This window comes from Prinia subflava, chromosome 7 (assembly GCF_021018805.1).
Source record: "Prinia subflava isolate CZ2003 ecotype Zambia chromosome 7, Cam_Psub_1.2, whole genome shotgun sequence".
Classification (NCBI taxonomy): domain Eukaryota; kingdom Metazoa; phylum Chordata; class Aves; order Passeriformes; family Cisticolidae; genus Prinia; species Prinia subflava.
Genome location: NC_086253.1, coordinates 23,547,051 through 23,564,919, shown reverse-complemented (window position 1 = coordinate 23,564,919; position 17,869 = coordinate 23,547,051). Strand labels below are relative to the sequence as shown.

The 17,869-nt window shown below is 39.8% G+C and overlaps 1 protein-coding gene across 1 annotated transcript in view; it reads right to left on the bottom strand.

Moving 5' to 3' along the window:
* LIMCH1 (LIM and calponin homology domains 1) overlaps positions 1–17,869 on the bottom strand; it is a 180,704-nt gene that overhangs the window by 5,573 nt on the left and 157,262 nt on the right. Inside the window, 13 exon segments of the mRNA XM_063401840.1 lie at positions 1,132–1,234; positions 2,141–2,249; positions 4,784–4,870; positions 5,725–5,848; positions 7,506–7,636; positions 8,426–8,562; positions 9,880–9,984; positions 10,967–11,059; positions 12,660–12,743; positions 13,732–13,760; positions 14,473–14,547; positions 15,998–16,103; positions 16,785–16,951. Coding sequence (XP_063257910.1) covers positions 1,132–1,234; positions 2,141–2,249; positions 4,784–4,870; positions 5,725–5,848; positions 7,506–7,636; positions 8,426–8,562; positions 9,880–9,984; positions 10,967–11,059; positions 12,660–12,743; positions 13,732–13,760; positions 14,473–14,547; positions 15,998–16,103; positions 16,785–16,951 — 1,350 coding nt within the window.

Sequence of the window (17,869 nt, the reverse complement as noted above, 5' to 3'; positions counted from 1 at the left end):
GTAAAGATGGATACATAAATCTGCATTTTAAGGGTTAGGACCTCATCCACATGAGGATGGCTTATAGTATTAAGCACAAAGGGAAAAATCTATTTCTAAATATTTCAGGTTAAATAAATAATAAAAAGTTGATAACATTTCTTAGCAGAATTTAAGAAAAAAATCACCAAAAAACCAGTTGTACAATAGCACCCTCTAGCTCTGCTGATGGAGAAGTATCTCCTTCCTGAAGAATCAGAACATAAGTGCCCACTTTTCTTCTGGCAAAGGTAGGGAGGTACCTTTCCTGCTCCTGGATTTCTACAGCCAGTGCTTTTGAGAGAGGACAAGGGGAATAGTAAGCAAAGGAAAAAGAGCTCTAGATGTCCACTTATAAGTTGGAACTGTAGGCAGTGAATATACCAAATAATATTTAACAGGAAGACAACAATTAGTCTTATTGTTTTGCATCTTACTGTTTTCCACAAGGTGGAAACCAGCATGAGCATTGACCATCACTGGTGACATTGGGGTGAAGCTAAAATGTTCAAGTAATTTGGTATCAGTCACAGAAATCCAGGACTTGGAAAGATATTTAGATGACCTGCTGTAAGGCAGCAAAATCACAAAGTTTTCTTTCTGACATGCACTTGTCTGGCTCATTCTTTAAAATTTGTGGCAAGCAACGCTATTTAGCAAATATCTGGGATACCACCACAAGGATTCACTATGAGTTACAGAATGTTCTTAATATTTCACATGAAATTTTGTTCACAAAAGGGAGGCCTAGAGATTTAACAAATGGGAACTTCTCCAAACAAGGTCCAGGGTCCTAGATCGGGTGGAATTATCTACATTGTCTCATGTGATGTGAGAGATCCAAGCCTCTAGATCATGCAATATGTGTTAATAATATAGGAGTTAATGTTTATGCACAGAAACAGCCTTTAAGTTGAATAGTGCTGAGCAGAGATCCTCTGGGCAACATTTAATGGGCTTGGAAATCTTTTCTGATAGGAGAAAATAATTAAAATGGCATGGGAAGACTCCTTTTCCCACGGCAAAGCTACGCCTGAGTGTCAGAGCTGGACAAACCAGCCGGTTAAAATCATGGCCACAGCATTGTTTGAGTTCCCAGCACTTGGTACTTACTTCTGGATCGGATATAACAATCATTGCAGTTGAGAAGACCATTCCTAATCCTGACATCTGTGCCATTCGCTGCATCTCCCAGCTGTCCCTTGCAAACGCCACACTGTCAGTTGAAGAACAGAGAAAGTAAGAGAGACCATGTCTGTCACAACTCTTCCCAAACTTTTACTTTAGTTTAAGTAGTTCTTGGAATGCTGAGAAAAATACACCCCTAGAACTCAGCTCATACTCTTGGGGAACACTGCAAATGAGTAAGAGGGTTTTTATTGAGTCGAAAGTGCTTAGGACTGGATTTCAGCAACCTCCTTACACAGAAGTAAAGTTTAACTATTGTATGGGACATCTGACTTTGAGGCTGCATTCTGGAGGCAGGTCAGTTGTGATGGATAAAGCTTAAAGAGGGCAGAGATTTAGTCTGGGTAGATGTCTAAAATCAAAAAAGGCTTCACATATGTCTAATATCAATTGAGCCACAGATAATGGTAACGGATGCTTTCTGAGTTCTCTAGAAAACACTCCAGGTTATTTTCAAAACAAAACACTCAAGAAAAGTCAAGAAATATTTCTGGTAAAAGCCAGAATACATCAGTCATTCCATAGTCAAAGCTTTCCAACCATGGGGCTGATCAAAGATGGACTGGTCATGCTTTTGGAACAAAAAAAACCCAACACCCTCCCAAAAAAAAAAAAAAAAAAAAAAAAAAAAGCAAGATAAATAATGTTATATTTAAAAAGCAATTAGCACAATTGAGAAATTCTATGATGCTTCCCTCTGCTCCCATAAGTACAGAAGCTAAGTTTGCTAGCTTGATCACAGGTTTGAGTCCAATTAACACATCTGACTGCAAAATAACCCATTAGTTGTGTTATTTCTACTTCTTTACAAAGACATTCCAACAGACATAACAACCATGTAAATCCCCCGGTCCTCTCATTTTCAGTTTCACATCTACTCTCTACTTGCATTGTGCATGACTTGAGATTTTTCTTTATAAAGCAAGAGCCATACCCTGAAGCACTGAATATGGAAATAAAGCCCAAGTGTTTCAATAATCATGGCAGCTCCTTTTCCAAGAGGGAGACCACAGGTAGAACAAAGCTTCTTCCCGCTGACAGACCTAGGAGACAAACATAGCTGTAAGAACACAGCAACTGATGCTAAAATGAAGCCAAATATTTAGATAGGTTTGTCAAGAGGGACAGAATGGGAGGAAGGAGCACTGGAGGAGTTTACATAAATACACATTGACCCTTCAGCCATGTTACTGAATCAACCTGTACATCTGCCTTCCAGATAAGCAAGCAAAGGCATTAAAATGCTTAAATGCACAGCAACTGAGACACATTTCCCTGCCAGTCTGCTGTGCTAGATCAAGGGAGATGCAAGCCTCTTAACAGAGGCCTGGGTGACAGGGAACTGTCACCTGTGGATTCACAGAATCACACAATGGTTAGGGTTAAGGACCTTAAATATTATGTAATTCCAAACACTCTGCCATAGGCAGGAAACCTTCCACTAGACCCGGTTATTCAGAGCCCCATCCAACCCAGCCTTTAACACCTTTAGGGATGGGGAGTCCACAGTCTTTCTGGGAAATCTGCTCCAGTGCCTCACCACCCTCATAGTAAATGTTACTTAGACCTAGTCAATGCCACAGTAATTCACACAACTTACCTGAGTCAGACCCTCAGCCTGGAAATTTTTCAATTTGTTTACAAATGGACTTGCTCACTGCAAGTCAGAAAACAGGGATGCTATTCTCACACCCAGCCAAGCTGGTGAAGTCAACAGTAACAGCATAACTACAGCAGCACAGACCAGGCACTGGCTGACTCATTTCAGGGCTGCAGCCACGTAATACTGTAACTAGTCAGAGAAAACCTGAAATTGGATCTCCATCTGCAATGCAGAAAATACTTCCATTTGCTCCTTCAGCAGTCCTGAAGGCCTGTCTAGACCTCTCTCATAAATCTGCTGTTGGATGACAGGTGGGTGAAGTTCAGAGCACTAGGAATAACTGGTGCCCTTTTTCATAATGGTTTTAATAGCAGTGCAGGTGCCCACTCCTATGGGTCTCTTCACTTCTCTCCTGCCTGTCAGCCTGCCAGAACTGATGCTTGGGCCAGTAGATGAACCTGAGACCAAAAGGGATCCCCTGTGGTTCTGTGTCATCCACGCTTTTTTCAGCCAGGGCTGAAACCAGGAGAGAAACTTTGTGACATTTCATGAGTTTTGAAAAGACAGTTTGATGAAATCATACTCAGATAAGCAAGTTTACAACCTCTTGTTTTAAAGTTTTGATTCAGCAACATAATAAGACATTAACAGAGACAGATCTGGACTGCAGCATGACAAAAGAGTCATTTTGGAAAAAAAAAGAAAAAAAAAAAAAAAGGAGACACAGAGAAAGAGAGACAGAAACAGCAGAAAAACTCATCACAATTAGAAAATTGTCCTTGCTTCCAACTCTTGAGCCCACCATGTACACAGGCAGCACAGACAGACGACCTTCTTGTTGCTTCATTATCATTATTTTTTTTTAGAATAACTTTGCTAGGTTCTTTTCTCCCCTCCCACAGCCTTAACCCTTCTGCTTCTATGTTATTCTTGAGTTCACCTTTGTTTTTACTTCTCCACTATCAGAATTACTACAAGAGCGAGTTAAAAGTCTCAGATCTCGGGAAATTTTCAAGAGTTTTCTAATGTTTTAGTGGAAAACTAAATTATGTCACATCTATTGTTTACAAAACTAAGATTTATTTCAGGAAAAGATCATGCAAAATATTCTCAGATCAGAATATTGCTGCTAAATAATAGGAAGTAGCTATCACAACTAGTGACCTGTAGCAAGGAAATAATCTGCAATTCCACCAAAACTGCAGTTATGGTTAGAAAAATATCATAAATTTTTCATGTAAAAAGTTCCCAATAGTTTCACGTCAATGAAGGTGACATCAGAAGGAGGGCTTTGCTCTGAAAAGTGAAGAACAATGTAATTCAAAAAGAATGAAACTTGCTGTGTTCTATGTTGTATTAATTTACCTTATTCATTAAGCAAACTGATTCTAATATACCCCAAATTATCAGTGATTTAATCAGGCTACAGTTAACATTTATTTAGACCTGGCACACATAACTCACTGAAAGATGTACAGAGTGCTCAAGAGAATCAAATCTCTAGGAGATTAGCATGCTTGTGGGTAAATTAAAAATCAGCAAAAAAGCAAAATGCATTTCTAGTTTGGAAATGAAAGGAAAACTTCTTTTTAAATCAGCAAGTGCCAATGTCTAGAACAGATCTTACTCCTGAGCATGTGACTACTTGCAATGAAGACATCCTTTGTCTTAAGTCCTCTGAGCTCACACTTTGTCTGAGGTTTATACTGTCCCATTTCAATTTTATTGAAACTTCAGTGATTAAGCAGAGTTCTAGAGCTTCTTTCTGAACTGTGTTATTTGAACCATAACAGTACTACTGAAGCTGGCAAGAAATATGGGAGAGGGAGCTACATATTTATCCCACGGACAGCTAGGAATTGCAACAGTTAGCAGACTTAATAGTGCATCCACATAATACTAATGTGATTTTCACTCTGGCAGTTCACCAGCAACTTTACAAGATGTGTTTGCTCTGCAAAATTCCTTATTGACCTTTAGTACCTGTTGGGTGACTGACTCAGAGCAGCAGGAGAGCAGGGAGATGATGGCCCAGATCGGAAGTTCTCATGATAACCTGCCCTAAAATACAGCAGAGAAGATGCATTACTACAGCTGAACAAAAAATACAACCAGGTTTTGTATGGAGAAAATCCAGTTAATGAATTCCAGGATTTTTGGTTCAGAGTTTTAGCCTGCTTGCTGCTGCTCAATCAGGTAACTCACAAGGTAATCAGGGAAACTCCTGCCCACCCCACCAATCCATCATAGCTCCCAACATGATGAGGGAGGGTTAAACCAGGTCACACCACACTGCACTCTCTGTTGGCCCTTGACTGAGCAAAAAGGAAGCTATCAACACTGAAAGGTGGTTTGTTTGCTAATGGTTAATTTGTATCCATGCTACTCTGAACAAGTTTGGTGAGCAAAACCATGGGGTTTGTCATCAGAAGTCATAGGACTGATCCAAATTCTAACTGCTTAAAACGGTTAACAGATTAAATAACAATTTTCTCAAACACACACACACAGGCAGTTTATAATGAGGAATAGGTAATCAAACCTCAATCTACATTAGTTTTGACTGGATACAACCTTAACAGAGGTAACAGGTTCTGCAGAAGTCTGTGTTCATATATATGCTAATGAAAACAGATGTTCCTTTCCCATTACATAGCTTCTTTTTGTAAGTATTAGGCAAACAGATCCCTTATTTACCAAAAGAACTGGTATAACTGTTCAGTAAGGCTTACTCAAAAAGCACAGGTAAAGCAGCAAAGAAAAAAGACCTCACCAAAATTTACAGCAGAAAGAAAATGCTACTCTATGTGTATCTTCTTTTAAAAGGTATAATCTTTAAAGGACTGGAAAGTAGCAATTGATATGTGTTTGGAAGATGGAGAGTCAAGCGTCTTCAGTAACCTTGATGTTCTCACCTCCTTGCTTCCCCTGCAGAGCTTGGTTGTTGTCCCACAGCCTGGCCCAGGAATGGTCTCTGCCGAATGTCCTCTGCGCACTGTGGAGATCGCTTTGTCAGCAACTGCTGACTCCAGGACACATCTACAGCAAGAGGAGGGGAAAACCCAGTGTTTGAGGCAAAATGCTTTTGTCAATATTTATAGACCATCATGGACTGTGGGCACACCACAAAGGGGAGAGATGCATTGTTCCTTAAAACAACCTTCTCAGAAACCCCCCCCAAAGTCAGAGACAGGCTTTGGTACATCAGAAGACCTCTATGGAACATTGTTCCTTTGCATACACTTGGGAAAATTATGTATTGTCATAATGAAGGAAGCACCAGAGAGACTGAAACTTCTGTGGTGCTGGAGGATCCAAACTTGTCAACAGCAAGAGTTATGGGGATAGTCACTGCTCTCCATAAATCTATTGATGAACAGGAATTCCTCTGTAATTTTCTTCTGTGCTTCAGATGGTTCCGTGACAATAACAGCCTCACAGCAAAAAGCAATGATCTGTGAGATGCCCAGGCAGCCAACCATCCCATCTTTGAGAAACAGTGCATTACCTGGACCCTGCAAGATGAATTTTGTAGCTCACAGGCTGGGGAGAAACCTTACCCTGCCATGTGCCAACCATCTGGTTTAGAGAATGAAAACTTTGCTGGGGCCTGTGAAAGGCCTGTTACCTATTTTGATATCAAGACAATAAACCCACACACCTGATTATTTAAGGGCTTAAGGAGGGAGCAAGGATGGGTGCTTTAAGAGGCAAGAAAGGAGCTGCCAGAATACTTGCAGAGGACCAAATTGTTGAAAAGAACCTAGGAAAATTGAAGCAGGGTTATTAGGAGGTGTAGTTTAAAACTGTCAAACCCGTAAAGTTTGCTCAATCACTACTACAAATCCCCCAAGGCTGAATTGCTGGATGATATATATTCTGCTTTCTTTCATTCTTTCTTTCTGCAACTTTTATCAAAGCACTAAGAATAAAATAAAACTGAGACAAGGAAAGCAAACCTACTGAGTTCAATAGACCGAATTTGCATTTGGAGCAAGGAACAACACTGAAAACTTTTCCATCCATAGACATTTCATTTTTTAAAATAATGAATTTTTATGCTGAACTGAAAACTAAAATCTAACACTTGATTTCAAAATTTGCATTCACTTTCTGTCTTTAGTCCTACTTATTTACTTTCCACTGTTCACTTGTATTAGATAGATAATGATGCTAAATTTGTGAATTTGCCTTTTTCTTTCTTAGGGTGACCCTCATGTCAGCAATACTTTGGGGAAATTCTTTCCTTCAAAAACATCAATACTTATGGGAGCTAAAAAAAATGAATTAACTTTAAATGTCATTAGACATTGCTAATGATTTTTACTGGACTGAAATGGGCAGGAATCTAATTAGCTATAAAAAGAAAAGTATTGGAAATATGCTCTCTGTATCAAGATAAATCCTATATATATGTAAGATTATATAAAAGATGGAAGATTACCATTTTAACTGGTACTGTGAACATGTAGACCTATAAATGAGATACCTGCTGCAGAAACTCTCATCTCTGATGAAAATAAGAGTTTAAATTTCACCTCAACATGCCTTTCTTTGCTAACATAAAATATTTTTTTTTGTCTTAGACATTCCAGTTTTGAAGATATATGTGTACTGTCAATTTCCAAAATTCTTTGAGTCAGATTTGTGCCTGATTTCTGTCTGGAGAAGAACCCATGCTTAAGAGGAGTCTTACTCTCATCCTGAGTCAGTGGCAGATTCAGTCTGGCAGGTGAGCTGCGCTCCATCACCGGCACGTGGTGCTCCTGTTCACTTCCTCCTTTTAAGACACCAGTCTCTGGGTATCCAGAGAGCACTTTATTCCCACTGCCAATAAAAATAAGTGACATTGTATAAATAAAATGTCAGGAAAAATGTCACCTAGAATACAATGGCAAAATCAGACTTCTGAATATCAGTCTATTTTTCACAAAAAGATTTCTGTTATTGTGTCAATTTTGCAATGACAAAGCAATGAGAAAGCTTTAATGAATTAACAAGTTTGTCTCCAAATAGTCCAAGTCTTCCTGCTTACCTCAAACTGCCATGTAGATGTGCTGAAGATCATTTTGGATTTGTGGAAAAGGGCTTTTTTGACAGAAAAAAAGCTTTTATCCATGTTCTCTCTACACTGCTCAGCACCATCAGATGCCTCTTCTCTTTTGTGAAACCTGTTAATTAGCAGTCAAGCAAAGGACTTCTAACACCACCTGGCAAGATTGGGTATGGCATTTCTGAGACAGCCAGGCAATTTCACAGAGATTCTGAGTGAAAACAGCTATTGCTCCTCTAGCCCTTCAGAAGGCTTGTGAACTGTACACATACACAGTGCAGCGATGTACACAGATCTCTGAGCTGTCTAAGGTTGCTGTGGCAGCCTCTTGGCAAAGCGATACAAGGAAAAGACAAGCCTTCTGATATGCACAACTGGCACTGTGCACTGCCACATGGGCGTGGCTCTGTGGGGCCAGTGAATATTGATCAGGATATATTGTATCAAGGCCACCAAGTGCTGATGCTGCAGCATCAATCCTGGGCACACGCGATATCCCAGAAGCCAACAGAACACAAGGGTTACCTCCACAGGGTTACGAAATGCTTAGGGTTAATACACACCTCCTCTTCTCTTGCCAGAGCTCGTTCTCCTTGCTTTTCAGAGATGAAATACTGTCCTGCTCCCAGAGCAGCTTTTTCTGCTTTGTAACTTCTTTTTGTTTGCCTTCCCCTGGACAGCTGTTTGAATCAGTTGAGTTCTAGAAGACAGATGACGAGGGAACAAGGAGCTCCCTTTGAATTCGGCATTGGCGCACACATGGAAAAAGTACAGGCTGCCCCTAGATACATTATGTTGACACAACTTATGATCAAAAAGAACATATAGTAGAACCATTTGAACCTGGTAAGGCTAACTTTGGATTTAGGTAAGAATTTAGCTGAAACAGCTAGTAGTTGGACTAAGCTGAGCATGAAATAAGTTAGGTACCAATTATGGTGCTAAGGACACCAAATTAAAACTTCCCATTACATACTCTTTGGCAGAAATCCTTGAATTACTTTGAGAGCCTAGACAGTCTCCCATTGGACTTGTGAGTGACCTCAGCTCGTTGCCACGGCCTAGGAGCAAAACATTACTCACATACACTGGGCATCCTCAAAGGACAACACCAGTACTACTTCCAAAGTGGTACAGGAGTGGTTCACACCTGACTTGTGGAACTTGAATAAGCAATGGCATGAGATCCCTCACTTCTGGGTGCAGGCAGTGTCCTGAGTGGCATAAGCAACTCCACCAAGAAAGTTACTGCTGCACAGCCATGCCAAAAATTGGCCATGGCTGATGCCTTTGCACAGGGATGAGTGAGAATAGGGGGGCCGGAAGAGTGAGAGGAGAACCAAACGATACAGTACTCCTAATCCTGAAGTTGAATGGGAAAAGGCAGATGCCTGGGTGCAGGTGCCTTAGGCAAGAGAAAATTATGTCTGTGGATCCCACATTTACTTGATAGTGATCTCACCTGGGGTGTCATTCCCTGATCTCTGCAAACACTGATTTAATCAGAGGCTAGAGGCATTGAATTAAACATTCTGAACATTCTGTGCTGCATGAGGGAAAAATCCAAACATAGAATGAACATTCCTCTGCTTTGCTGCTTTCTAGGAGGGATGATGGGAGAGAAAAGGAGGAAAACTGGAGGCAGGATTCCGTCTCATCTGACATATACATAAAGGACTATTTTACACTCGAGATTTTGGATTCAGGGAAACCACTAAAGATTTTGTTGGTTTTGGATGATATTTAAAATTTCACAGCACAAATTAAAAACAGAGGCTGCAGAGAGAGAGTACCATTCTCTGATCCAGTTGAAAATGGGATGGCAGCACTTTGCTTGGGAATACAGCTATTTTGTTGTGAAAATCTAAGTTACAGCACTCTGAGGTATCACCAGTTAGAGAAGAGATCCAGGGAATATCCTTACTCTTATGGCTCCCAGATTTGGACAGCAAAGGATTAAACTTTGCACTAAAGAAGGTTTACTCTTCAGTGCCTTACTACTCCATGAGAAACTCACCACGGTCTTGTTTCCTTCAGTGGTAGAGGAATAAGAGGAGAGGAGCTCAGCAGAGTTTGAAGAAACAATGAATGGAACTAGAGTATCCTCAATTATCTTGCGCTCCTGAAGAAAGAGCATCAGGAGAGAGTGGGGGTTAAAAATACAGAATGTAAACTATGAGCTTATGAAACACATAAGGAAAATAATATTTGGCTATGTGCCATATTTAAATGGCTAAATAAGGACTTGTGGTACCAAGAATAATGATAACACTTCATTTTTTAAGTTACTTCAAGGTTTTGCACTTCCATTCCTTTTACTATTAGGATGAATGGTAGAATTCAGAATTTAGAATTTCAAAACAGGAAAGAATATTTCACTTGCATGGAACTACTGTTTTGCAGAGCACCAGTGTATTAAGTTTAATATAAAAGTATGAAATTACCCTTGGTACATGAGAAACTTATTCTGAAAGATGAAAAAAAATTCTTGTTTAGACCACAAGTATGTCCCTCAAGCACAGATGAGAAACTATCCATTTACATAATGCATAGATAAACTTCTAATATTTTCCAGTTTCCTGCAATGATGACCTACATACAACAGAAGAAAACCACTATCTTATAGATTGTTAATATCCCACAACTGCAAATTTGAACATTTCCTTTTTTTTTAAAGGCCAGTTACAAAATACCTCCATGATCAAACCCAAGGCAAGCAACAATTTCATCTGGAGTTCCACCAATTCAAGGCACCAAGTATATGCCAAAACACACAGGGCTCTGCCCCCGCAGGGAAGTCTGAGCGTGCCCAGACACAGCTGTACTGACTCACCCAGGCTCGCACAGCAATTAGACACCTCCACCTATGAGGAGGTGCTCAGGATACCTGTCCAAATATTTAAATATTTTTCCTCAACATCTATGACAGTGTTTAAGAGAAACAATCCTCCTCAGAATTCAGCCTTGAAGAGGATTTTCATTAATTAATCTAGGTATGGGATGATTTTTTTTTTGGTTACAGAAGTGGGTGCATTTAAATACAAAAAAACCCCCAAAACCAACAACCCAAAACAAAAAACAACCTCCTTATTTGAGCCTTATACCTCCTCATAGTATCTACGCTCCTCCTCTTCAACTTCTCTCTGGGCCTTCTCCCATTCCTCTTTCAGCTTGTACTGCTCCTTCTGATACTTCTCCTGTGCAAAAATTCAGAGCATTCAGTATTAAGAGTAAATTCTGTAGTATCTCCACAGCAAAAATGAATTTTCTAAGAGTGGTTTAATCAGAAATAGGAAGAAATAAAAGGATAAAAATTAGAAACATCCATAGGTGTCAAAAAAGCACTTCTTTTTCACTTTGTTCATTTTGTTCCAGGACTTGCATTTAACACCTTCAAACTTCAAGGAATATTTGACACATTAGAAGAAGTTTAATTTCTTAGAATTTTTAAAATCTTTGGTCAGAAATTAAGTTTATGCTCAAAAATATTAATAATTTCTTGTTTATCTTACTATATTAAGTTTCAAAAATGTTTCACAGACCCCAAAGCACTGAGACAATGGTTGTACATTAAAAACTTCAGCAAAGTAGCATATAAATAAACAGGTTTTGCAGCTACTGGTACTAATTTAGGAAATATGCCAATACAATTTAATGAATTATGAATAACTATGCAAGTTTAAAAGATAAATGAATAGTATAAAGGTTTGAAGAAAGATTATAATTAACTAAATAGTTTATTTTCTTCCTTGAAGGGATGATTTCTTAAGAATTGTTTTCACTGAGTTTTGCACAAGAAATTATCTCGAAGAGGTGTTTAAAATAGTTTGCCAGAACTGGTTTGAATATGGAGAGAAATGGTGACTTCCATTTCCCTCTTACACCAGTTCCAACATCTGTTCAGATTGGTAACCACATCTGCCTAATCTAGAAGAGACATTTACTATTGAGAGAGCACCCACATGTGCCAGAGAAATTATTATGAGAATTTGATGCCATTTTAAGAGGTGCAAAATTAGATGATTTCAAGAAAGCTTAGAGATACGCAGTCCTTCTTAAAGCATTAAAAAATTCCATTTTATTATTCTCCATCCCTTGACAGTTGTTTGCCCTTCTGTTACATTAAACAAAGACACTATTTCTTTGGGATCAAAGCTAGTCACAGTTTCAAAAGACACTCCTGACTGGGAAATTCAGGTTCTCCTGGCTGCTGCATTTCTTCCAACTAGGACACAAATCTAGAACTTTTAGAGTTTCCTCTACCATTAGGCAAAACTAATGGTTGTGTTGAAGATACTTCCCTCTCTCACAAAACTCCCTAAAATCCAAGTCCTTTCATGTCCAAATTTAGCTTGATATTTTCCAAGAAGAACCTGTGAACACAGCAGAATTCTACAAAAAGCTATTAAGACCATAATTTTAAAGAAGAGTTGCATAGGCATCAGGGTTAACAAACTGTCAGTCTTGAGAAAGAGGCTCCAAGTAATTAAGTGCTTTGCAGTCTGTGCTCAGCATAATTTACATACAATTGAGGACCAACACATTTGGTTTAACTCTGCACTGGATTGCAGGACCAAGTCCTTTTCATCTTCCCATGGAATGGGGAAGAGAGACATGCCTCTGTGCCTAAACCACAGAGATCGTGTATGTGTGCTCATTTATCACTTAACTGCCACAGAGTTAGCTCATGCATCCACAGAGGATGCGGAAAACATGACACAAAATGCTCAACTTTAGTCCAAAGGGACAATTCAACAGCTGAACCACACAGTGGAAGACATACAGTTTCTTCCCTACCTGAAGCAAGCGTTCTTGCTCATGCTGCCACCTTTCCTGGCGCTTTCGCTCTTCTTCTGGATCCCAGGACCAAAAATTGAAACACTTACATGAAGGAAAACCAAGCTATTAGACTGTGACACTACACTTCACATGGGTACCAGAGAAAACTGCACTGTGCCTGATTTAGCCCTGCTGATGATGTTACAATGGGAAACTGAGAACTAGATAAGGGTTCTCTCAGTCAGCAGACAATATTCTTAGCTTCATTGACACTTGGGGTTGCCCATTCATAGCCACATGAAAAAAGAATCATTTGGTTTGCAAAGAAAGTCTTGGGACACTTCAACTCAAAGGGGGAAAAAGAAAGCTCTAAATATCACTGAACAGAGCCACCTCCAGGGACTCAAATTTAAGGAACATACGTCTTTTGCTTCTCTATAATCTTCTTTACAACATGAAAAGAAATTTTAGGCTGTAAAAAATATTCTCTCTTTTTATGTCTGCCAGCACAACAGCCCTGCTTTGAATTTTTATCCATAATTAAATAAATCCTCAGGCTTCACTAAGGATCCTATTACACGATATGTTCAAAATCCTTATAATTAAGGGAAATTTTAGATACTTGCTGTCATATCCTTTTTCACTACAAGTAGTATTTGAATCTCATAGGATGAGATTATGTCTATTTCTATAGGATGAACAGAATGTGAAGTACTGTGTACTTCAGAGTAGCATTTGTGGTGTGTTGGGTTTTTTTTGTTTTGTTGAGGAAACAATAGAATTGTGAAGTCCTTTCATTTCTATGCATTTAAAATACAGTGGATAATTTAAAATTACATATTATTTAGAGATTGTGAAGCTCTAGGGCTCCAGCAACCAAATACTGTATAGCTAGCTCCAGATAAGAGGAGAATGAATGAATTCTAGATTCAGATAATGCCTTGATTTGGGTTGTACTTTCCCTTTCACATGTTCATGAGAAAAAGTTCTTATTCTGATTTAGGGATGTTACGAGACAGTCTGCATAAAAAATTAATTTCTGCTAAACACAAATCACTAGACCAGACAATAATGCAAAAAAGGTACTCACATTTGATTTATCACCAGTATCAGAATCAGCTATTAAAAAAAAACGCAGAAAATGAAAGATTAAATTTAACATAGCAAAATTTCCTCAGCCTGTAAATAAATCTACATTATATCTGTGTATAAGCTTCATGTTAGTTTCCTATTTACTCCCACAACCAAATGCAAGGACTAACTGCAAGCAAATAAATCAGAAAACCCGATTATAACCATCACCAACAAAACTACTTTTAATCTGGGTATAGAGGAGTACAATATTAACTAATATCAGGTTCTACTCTACCACTAGCTAATGCCATCTACTTCTGGCCACAGGTGTTAGCAGTGTTCAGACACCAAGTCTTACCTACCTTGATCTACTTTTTCCTTCGTGATTCAGCGCAAGGAAGGAAAAAGTACAGCGATGCTAAAAGGATGGGACTACACTATTCAAGAGCCACAGTTACGAAGAGAACCATTGCCATTTTCTATCCAAATGTCTTTGAAAATCAGACTGATTTAAAGAAATTATGAAAGAGGTATTTATAGGCAAGGGATTTCTTTTGGGTGCCTGAAACCAGAGCATGATAACAATGTGCAACCCAACAGCTCTTTGTCAACTGTGCAGCAGGAATAGATAATTTCTACAAAAGCAAGAGGTAGAACAAGTCCCCGTGATCATCAGCTTTCACTCCAGCCCCGTGTCCGAAGACACCTATGGCTGGAGCAGCAGGAGGGCTGGAGCTGTTCCCAGCGCCGCATTTACCTGACTGCGAGAAAAACTGTGAGCGCCGCCAGTGGTTGCGGACCCTAAGCGGAACCACGGCCCCGCGGGGCGGCTCTGCAGGCAACGGCACGAGACAAAACAAGAAACAGCGTGGTGAAAAGGGGATGGCACACTCAGACCTCAGCCACCTTGGCCACGAGAGGGGTTTGCCTGCGGTCGCTTTGGCCCACGGCAGCTGATTTACAATGGACCTGAAGATCACATGGACTATCTGTACTTAAATGCTACTTTTGCAACACGGCACCTGGACTTACATGAAAGCTCCAGCACACTGATGCAAGGGCAGCCATCCTTTGGAGTCTTGCACGGTGCTTGCATTCATTCCTATCGCTGATGCAGGTTTTAATGGATCTGTGAGCCTTTCAGTGCTCTGTGTGCTGTGAACACTAGAGTGCAGCCAAGTGTTTCAGCACCGGTCAGAAAACAGACAAGGCAAGAGACCTACAACCTGTCACTCAATATTTGGTTTGATCTGCTTAACATAAAAGGATATTGTTCTCAAAGTCTGCTTGGGTAGCACCTACCCACTAAAAACAAGTGAGAATTCCACTCCTTTTCAATCATAGAGTGGTTTGGGTTGGAATGAACCTTAAAGAACGTGTAGTTTCAATTCCCCCTGCCATGGACTGGGACAGTTTCCACTGGATCAGATTGCTCAAAGCTCCATCCAGACTAGCTTTGAACACTTCCAGGGATGGGGCATCCCATCTAATATCTAATCGAAATCTACCCTCTTTCAGATTAATATTTTTATTCCTTGTCCTATCACTACACGGCTTTATAAAAAGTCCCTCTTCAGTTTTTTCAAAATGGATCCCCTTCAGTAGTTTTAACCTTGAAAACATTAGCCTAATCAGTTTATTACCTATAGATTAACAACCTAGGAAGTTCTTATGGTGGAAAAAAAACTCAGTTGATTTTTCTCTCTTTCTTCCACAATACCTAAATATATGCATATTTAAAACAAATGTGAAATCAAACTACTAAACATTATCAGTCTCGAGCAATACTTTGTCATGGAGGCAAGGAAAAAAAAGGGTTCTGCATTGCAAGAACTTGTGCTGGGCAGTGATCAAATTCAAGGATGTGGCCAGATATGTGTACTGTTCATCTATGAAAAGGAGCTCCACAAGAGCAGATGAGTGCAGAATTTATCTCCAGAAAGTTTTATTGTGAGATAAAGCCAATTGCTAAGTCATTTTCATCTGTGAGCAGCAGTATGTAATACTCATTGACATAAACCAGCCTTTACTGCTAGGCCGGGTAAATGCCAGAAAGGGCTCTCCTTCTGCTCTGTCAAATTTCTGCAGCTGTGTTTAAGAGGAATAGCCAGAAGAGTTCTTTTCATCACAGAAGTCACACTACCAATATCAGTCAATGAAACTAGAAAATAACTGTTTTAGCTCCAAAACCCTCCAAGTCATGGATTAGGCACATATCCCTGAACACCACATGCCCATATTCAGCTATGTCTGGCTGAGTTTTCCAAATGCTTTTTGCTCACCTTGTAGACCAGAGTTATGCAGAGTAACTTGGCTGGTTTCAGGTAGTTTCTTTAAAAATGGCAGCACTACACTGCCCTTTTCTTCCAGGACTTTTGCTTTAGTCACCTGTTCGGACATTTGGGAGCAGAAAACAGCATTAAAAAGCAGCAGGTTCAAAGGTCAGCTTAAACCCTTTCTACTTATTTTCTGAAACAACATTATCAAAGCTGAAACCTCTATCTCCAAGATGACAACAGGGAGCTGCAGTATTGAAGTCCTGTAAGTAACTGGTAGCTGTTTCCTGTTGACATTCACACTGCCCTGCACACCAAAGTCAATCCTCTAACAACATCTAACTAACCAACATCTAACTCACCTGAAAGAGCAGAATGGTCACAGCCATTTGTTACCTCTGCCACCACGGGCACTTGTTCAGCACCTCAAGAGGACTAAGAGGATAAGCTCCACTGTCTGCACCTTCTGGATACTCTGCCCTCCCAATAGGTGCTGGGACTGGGTTTGTAGGTTAAATTCTCATTTCTAGTCTCATCAATTTACAGGTTCAAATGCTACAAGCAGACACTGTGGAGTTCCTTTTGAGGGGGAACCCTCTGATGACCACAGGATTTGGCAGCTGAAACCATCCTTCAGAGTCATATTTTGAATGAACTCCTGAAGTGACATTTTATGGAGAAAAATACCAATTTGTACATTAAAAATTTCTGTGTAAGATCTCTTTTTTTTTTCCTGTTTGGTGTTGTTTTGTTTGTTTGTTTTTCACTCCCTCTTTTTCTTGCCTGTACAGACCTCCTGTGTAGGAGAGAGCTCCGCTTCCTTCTGCTGCTCTATTTCCACTTTCTTCACATCTTTCTTGCTTGAAGCAGTTTCCTCTGAAGGGACAGGACTAGGAAGAAATTCTAATCTCTTCACAACAGGGCTGGCACAAGCTGCAGTTGAGTTGAATTGCTTTTGATCTAAACCCAATCCACACATAAAAGAGATAATGTTGCAAAGTTAAGATACTTCTTCAAATAAAACATACGCCTATTTCTTACAATACAGTTTCATACTGGATATACTGTGAGCCCATTTACTGGATGTTTTGAAAAAATAAACTTTTTTCTGCAAAATGGGAAAAATTAATCTCAGAGAAGGCAAAACTCAAAGAATGAAATTCACCTATCAAAATTTATACACTTACACTTGACTTGGGCATCATTGGCCACCCTTCGTGGTCAACAAAAACAGAGAAGTCGTCCTTGGGAAAGAGTCACACAAACTTTTATTTCAGGCACTCTTTTGTCTGAGATGAGCTGTAACCTATAATGGGCCTACTGAGCTAAGATCTCTTTACTGAAGTTATGTGATCAATCCTACCATAAGGTAAGGTATTAAGATGTTACAGAGTTAAGTAGCTATTTGACATGGTCTCATTGTCAGCACTGGAGGATATCTCAGCTTGCCTATTTTCACTAAACCTACCAGCCTACAACTCCACTAAGAACGTGGACACAAGGAGAGACAAGAGCTGCTGCCATCAGGGCAGATGCACCCTCCTCTGGAGTTGTTTCCCCACCATTAGAGGCATAGGGGCCACAGCATGGAAGTGTTTGGCTTCTACTGAACAGCAGAGGAGGTTGCTTACTCTACAAGAGGTTCACACAGTTTGGACCCCATCTATGCCTCCAAAGCAGACATTGTGAAAACTCCATGTTACTTTATCATTTCAATTTTTGCAATGCTATCTCAGTTTTTCTTGCCAGACAAAATTTGCTGTCAATACTAAAGATTGAGCATTTCTGACAGCTGAGGAGCTGAAGCCAAGATGGCTTTGTGATTTGTAGACAACACCAGCTCATCACTGTTGACTCTGGAGAGGAGAATATGGTCAT